This window comes from Belonocnema kinseyi, chromosome 1 (assembly GCF_010883055.1).
Source record: "Belonocnema kinseyi isolate 2016_QV_RU_SX_M_011 chromosome 1, B_treatae_v1, whole genome shotgun sequence".
NCBI classification, from domain to species: Eukaryota; Metazoa; Arthropoda; class Insecta; order Hymenoptera; family Cynipidae; genus Belonocnema; species Belonocnema kinseyi.
This window is the reverse complement of record NC_046657.1, coordinates 113,949,867-113,956,021: the sequence shown is the minus strand read 5'-3', so window position 1 is coordinate 113,956,021 and position 6,155 is coordinate 113,949,867. Positions and strand designations below refer to the sequence as shown.

The 6,155-nt window shown below is 32.9% G+C and overlaps 1 protein-coding gene across 1 annotated transcript in view; it reads left to right on the top strand.

Annotated features, from left to right (window-relative positions):
- LOC117179702 overlaps window positions 1–6,155 on the top strand; it is a 9,815-nt gene that overhangs the window by 3,442 nt on the left and 218 nt on the right. The window contains exons 2-4 of the mRNA XM_033371733.1: window positions 1,525–2,896; window positions 3,332–3,416; window positions 5,899–6,029. Coding sequence (XP_033227624.1) covers window positions 1,577–2,896; window positions 3,332–3,416; window positions 5,899–6,029 — 1,536 coding nt within the window. The 5' untranslated portion in view covers window positions 1,525–1,576. The remainder of the gene's footprint in view (window positions 1–1,524; window positions 2,897–3,331; window positions 3,417–5,898; window positions 6,030–6,155) is intronic.

The window sequence follows — 6,155 nt, the reverse complement described above, 5'->3', positions numbered from 1 at the left end:
CTGTCGCGCGCCAAAACACGCTATTTGTAAATATCAATAACAACGGCTTCCCACTGGTTAATCCGACATTCCTTATGGTTAATAGGTAGAGGAAGACTTAAATAATAAGTTGATTCTTTATTTTTTTCAAAATATTCAAAGATCGAAAATTATTAACATTCAAAGTTGCAAAAAATCGTCAAATTTTGAACTTTAAACATTCATAACTTTTCAAATATGCATTTTACAAAAAAATGACAAGGCACCATTTCTTCTTAAAATGCCTCAAGTTATCTAAAAAAAATTTGTCCCATTGAAAAAAATCATTTTTTCATAATTGTTTAAACAATTGCGTTTTAAACAAAACCTAGGCACTTATCGCAAAATTAACCGGTACCATTGGATTCAGCGGGTCAAAATACATAAGACTACATAGTTTTTATCCTTTACCTCTTTAATGCATACGGGATCCTACCCAGCTCCTGGACTACAAGTGAGATGGTACATTTCTTCTTTTTTTTTTAACCAAATATCGTTAAAAAAAGATAAAAATTTGAGTCAGTGAATTTTTCTGCCTGGATGGCAATAGTTTGTATAAATGATACATTATGAGCAATAATATTAACCGGTCCAAGAATTCGTAAAGGGACAGATTAGTGACAGGATAAAACAAAATGTATTTCAAGGAGAATCAGTCGTTTTTGGAGTAGAAAAAAAACGTTATTTCCGTTAACTTTAATGTCTTTTTCAACTTGTCTGCAACTTTGATGGTCATTCTCATCCCGAAAATCGTTGAAAAGTGTGTTGTTAGAGACGCGCGTTAGTGAATCGCTTGGAGGTTACGGTGTCCGGTAGCATAGCCATGCACCTATATCAAATAATAACAGCCTCTATTTGATACGATATGGACACTTGTCCTAGAGTAATACGCTAATTCGTTCGAAAAGGCATTTTTAATGATCTTCTTGGAATAAATCGCCTACTATAATTTGAGCTTTTAATCGGTCGACAACATTTTGCGCTCATCACATCATACTATTTACTATTCCAAGTATTTTCCTAATTGAATTTTCATAAAAGTGTACAATCTCTTCATTCGAATACTATTAAAAAATAGTTATTGTACCAGAGAGAAACTGAGAGTAAACGCTTCCATAAATCCTTCTCTAAACGGTTCCAAACTCGTCTTTGGACCTGACAGTGACAGGGGAAAAGCGCTGTCATTAAAAGGTGCACGTATGTCACTAACTCATACAGTCCTATGAAGCACACAAAACATCAATAATTATTGACAAGCAATGCAGATATTGCTGCCAACATGATTTTAGTATTTGAAAAACCACTACTTCAGATATATTTACTAAAAAACTCATGATTGTAGCGTATCCAACAGTGAAAAACTAAATCTTGTACCCTTGAAAACTAACAGTATCACTAACTGGCATCTTTACCTTCAATTTGTTAAAACTTACAGTAACTGCAACGCTTTACTTTTTTATTAGAACGTGACCAATACTGTTTCCTATCATAATAATACTTTTCCAGGTTATAATAAGAAAATTTGACAATAAGAAATCGATTCCTTTGATTATGAAAGATGGTGTTCTATCCGAATTCCTGTATAACCTGCCAAGCTACCGGGAAATTAAAACGATGCAATCGATGTCAAATGGTATCATATTGCGGAAGTGCACATCAAAAAGAACACTTCCCGCAGCATCAGGAAATCTGCAAGGTGATAGCGCGGATAATGAGTGAAAAAAAGGTATCCCATGTTTACGAGAAATTACGTGACCTTGATTGGGACACCTGGAACTTGGAAAGAGAAGACATATATTCAACTGTCCAATTAGAACTGGGTCGTAATTTTTCCCACGAGGAGCTAAAAATGTTTCAACTTCCTCGCGTTTGTTTCGTCTGCCACGATGCCAGACAACACCTTCTAAAAAATTGTCCTGACTGCCCCTTTGCCGCTTTCTGCAAAAGACATCCAAGCAGCTCTGCCCACAATAAAGACTGTTCCGATATAAGATTCGTTCAAAGATTGGATAAAAAAATGCCCGTTTTAACACTTGCGACCGTATGGGCAGTAGTGACAGCCTGTCCTATAATTATTGAAGGCACGCCATACAGTGATAGAACCTCGAAGAAGCTTCCGAAATCCATGAGTGAATTTTTGTATGAATATGCAAGACCTGAAGGTGATCTACGCAAGGAAGTTCTGCTAATGATTACTAGTTATTTGAGTGTACCATTGACGCTCTTCAGTGCTATCAAAAAAATGGACAACAAAACTGGCTCCCAACTTTTAGTTCATGTAGCTTCTGGCACACCCGATGAATACAGAACTTTTGAAATTCTTTTGCACATGATACCTAAATTAAACCACTTGGTTGTGATAATGGTCAGTAAAATAAGCCTCCAAATTGAGCGAACCGACCTGTGCGGCAAATGTATCGCGAGAGGGAAGGTATTGCTTGTAAAGTCTGCGGGAGTTGAATATGAGGATTATGTTAAGCACAAGGAGTTCCGACAACCAAACTTTGCCATGTTCCTAAATCTTCAAGCTTCAAGTAATCCAAAAAGTGGTGTGATCTGGAAAGGGATGGTCAATGTTTGGCTTAGTTTAAAGTGTCCACTGATAATAACATCGACTAGAGAACCAATGGCAAAACGAATGAGTGCCAATTTGAAGTCCGTTTTTCCTTCTCGAATCTGCTATGATGGATTTAATGAGTTTTGTTGTCTGCGACCTGAGTTAGATTGGGAAGATTTTGGTATTGATAAGGATAATCAGTTTATGGTTATTGTCAAAGGCGAGAAGAGTAAAAAAGGTGGGACTTTTCCCTCCAAATTAGGTGACGAGAAGATGTGGCGGGGAAGCCGCAAGTCTACAATCGACGATGAGAAAGAAAAGGTTATTTAATTTATATTATTACTGCATTACTATGTTTTTAAAGACGACTTAGGGTAGGTTGAAAGTTGCAACATTTTTTTTGATCGAAATCATCTAGATAAATGAGAAATTTTGCTTTTCCGTGACTTTTTTCAAAAACAAAACGTTTTGGAAAAAAACAAATTGAATTAATAAAATATAGCAGCCATTTCGATTGTTGTTGAACCAGAGTATCCAGCGACCTTGTAAACTTTGAATTATCCTTGAAGTTTTCTAAACCTTGAAAACCTGTAATTTTTCTTGAATTTTTCAAGAAACCTTTGGATTTGCATTTTTTTCGCTCTTAAAACAGTAATTTTATTGCAATTCGAAGAGTAATTTGAATCTTTCAGTCTATTATGAAAGAAACAACTCGTTTGGAAAAAACCTTGCTACTGAAAAATTTTTTAATTACAGTCGAACCTCGTACACTGTAGCTTTGGACGCTATCACACCTCTAACACTGTCACCATCTGTTTCGCGGACACTGTAAGAATCAGTTGTGATTAGCTCAGGGCCGTGGCATCCTCGAAGCCCCTTCTCTGAGATATGTAGTACATATGTACTTAGTTTTGAACAATAAGTTAAGTGAAAAGTGCAATTTAAATTTTTTCTAATTTAAATTTTATATTTTAACTTTACCGGGATTTGAGATGTCTGAAGTCGCTTACACTAGCTGATGCGCAAGCAGTTTAGATAATGCAGGTTGTAGGTTAAATTATGTTGACGTTGGAGGTTTTTTTATTGTTTTGTACAATAATAATGTCATATATATTTATGAAGTTATTACACTAAATCTCTGTTCTGAACATTATTGAGGTAAGTGAAAACAGCTAACCGAACACTGGAAAAAAATGTAATTTTCATACAAAAGATATCAATATATATTGTGAAAAAAATGTTGACTAATTGTAATCAGGTGTCTATGTGATCTTCAGAATTATGGTTACTTATTTGTGTGCAAATAATAATTACATAATAAAAAAGAATAATGCATACTTGTATTTCTATTCTTCTTTCATTTATTGTAAAATAAACAAATAATTGTCCGATAACATTAGTGTACTATCAGGGGCACCTGCAAAACATCGTATCGATACAATCCTGTAATTCGACGCCGATTGGCTGAGGGGTAAGACCACGTGAGCTTACAGTGTCCGATACGCTCGATCCCGATGGGTGACAGTGTCCGAGGTTCGACTGTATCAAGATATAATTGATCTTTTGTTTATTAAAGAATAAATAAATTTCAAGGCCGTTTTTGTAGACTGTACTCATTATTTTATAGATTGCAAAGAGCAAACGTTATAATATTGTGATTATTCTATAAGTTATCAATTTCTTCCCCGCTAATATAAAATTGTTGTGATATTCTAGTTTCAAGTTATAAAAATTATTAGTTGAAAATTTCTATTCTAATTTAGTTATTTTTTAAAAATTAGAATGAGTTATGGCCATATAATGAATTTTGCGAGGGTTCGACCACTCAATTTTTGAGTGTACACTAGATTTCAAAATGTTCCAAATATTTTTAAGGATTTCGAAATATTGTTAACATTTCACAGATGTCAACGATTTATTAAAGACACCAGATTTCATAACAATTAAATAAAGATTTCAGATTCAAAAAGGGCGTGTACACTAGATTTCAAAGTTTTTACACAAATTTCAAACATTTCCCGAAGATTTTAAATTTGAAAGATTTTAAACGATTTCAAGTTTGTTGAGATCAAACAATTTCACAAAACTTTCGAAGATTTCATAAAAAATTATAAATATTTCTAAATGTTAGGAGAATTTGAGAGATTTCAATAAGGGCATCAGATTTCAAAATATAGAAAAATTTGTTTTTGTTTAATTCTTAATGATTTCAGCAAGCGTCATATACACAAACATGCACACAGGTTTACAAAGATTTCACAACATTTAAGAGATTTTAAACGACTTAATTTTGTTTGAAAAATTTCTCAAAGATTTAAAATATTTCCATGATTTTAAACGAATACAAGGTATTGCAAAAAGATTTCATAACTTAAAAAAAATCTTGAGGCTTTAAAAAGATTTCCAAGATTTCAACTAGGATTTCAGTAGAGTACACCAGATTTCAAAGATTTTAAACTATTTCAATTTTTTTTAGAGGATTTCATAATATATCATAAAGATTTGAAAAGAAGGATTCATAAGGACTTCAATAGAATACAAGAATTTCAAAGGTTTTAAAAAGGAAGATTTACACGAGATTTCAAGGATTTCGAAGATTTTAAACGATTTAAAAATTGTTCAGAAAATTAAAAAAATTTGAGTGTTTTAAAATGATTACAAAAAATTTGACAAATATTTCAAAGAATTCATATGGACTTCAAAACATTTTAATAATTTGAAAGATACTTCGCAAATAGATTTCAAAAAATTTTAATGATTTTGAACTTTTTCAAAAGGTTTCTACCACATTTATGACATGTCGAAAGATATCAAAAGAATAAAAAAAATTTCTTCAATTAAGATAAAAGAAAGATTTCTCAAATATTTCATAAAGATTTCAAAAAACTTCACAAACATTTCAAGTATTTGAGAGATTTAAAGATTTTACAAAAGGTTTAAATAATTTCACAGATTTTACAGAAATTTTAAGCTCATTGCCGAATTCAGTTTTTGAATTTTTGTTGGAACTTTAAAAAATTGACTTCAATTTTTAGTCCACAATGTATGTAGCGACTGCAGCGCTTCCACGGAATAAAAAAGAAGTATTAAAAATCATATTTTTGTTTGTATTCAACTGCTATTGATTTAAAATAAATGGAACTACTTTATTAAAAAAAATTTCTTTAATGTAAGGTCAGTCTGTGGGTTGAGACTGATTCAATAATGGTTAAATTAAAATACAGAGGTAAAATCAATTATATTAAGACAAGGAGGCGAGCAATAGACAGTGGCCCTACGTTTGAGTCACTTGTTGGTCCTGAAAAGGAACGATTGTTTTGCAGGTTTTTACTGGATGTCAAAAATTCTGGTAACGTCTTCAAGCAGATTGATTGCTCGTCTACTTGATTTTGTTATCTGCGGTGATGACGTAATTGCAGGCATTACTATCGCTCAGGATGACATTTCGACGAAGGCGAGTTGCTCTGATAGTGTTTTTATGTATTCAGTTGAACGGGGCGATGAGTGGAACATCAGGTGCTAATGTCACCGCCTCCGGAGTGTCGTAATTGTCGATCGTGATTCCCAGAAGAGCAGTTAA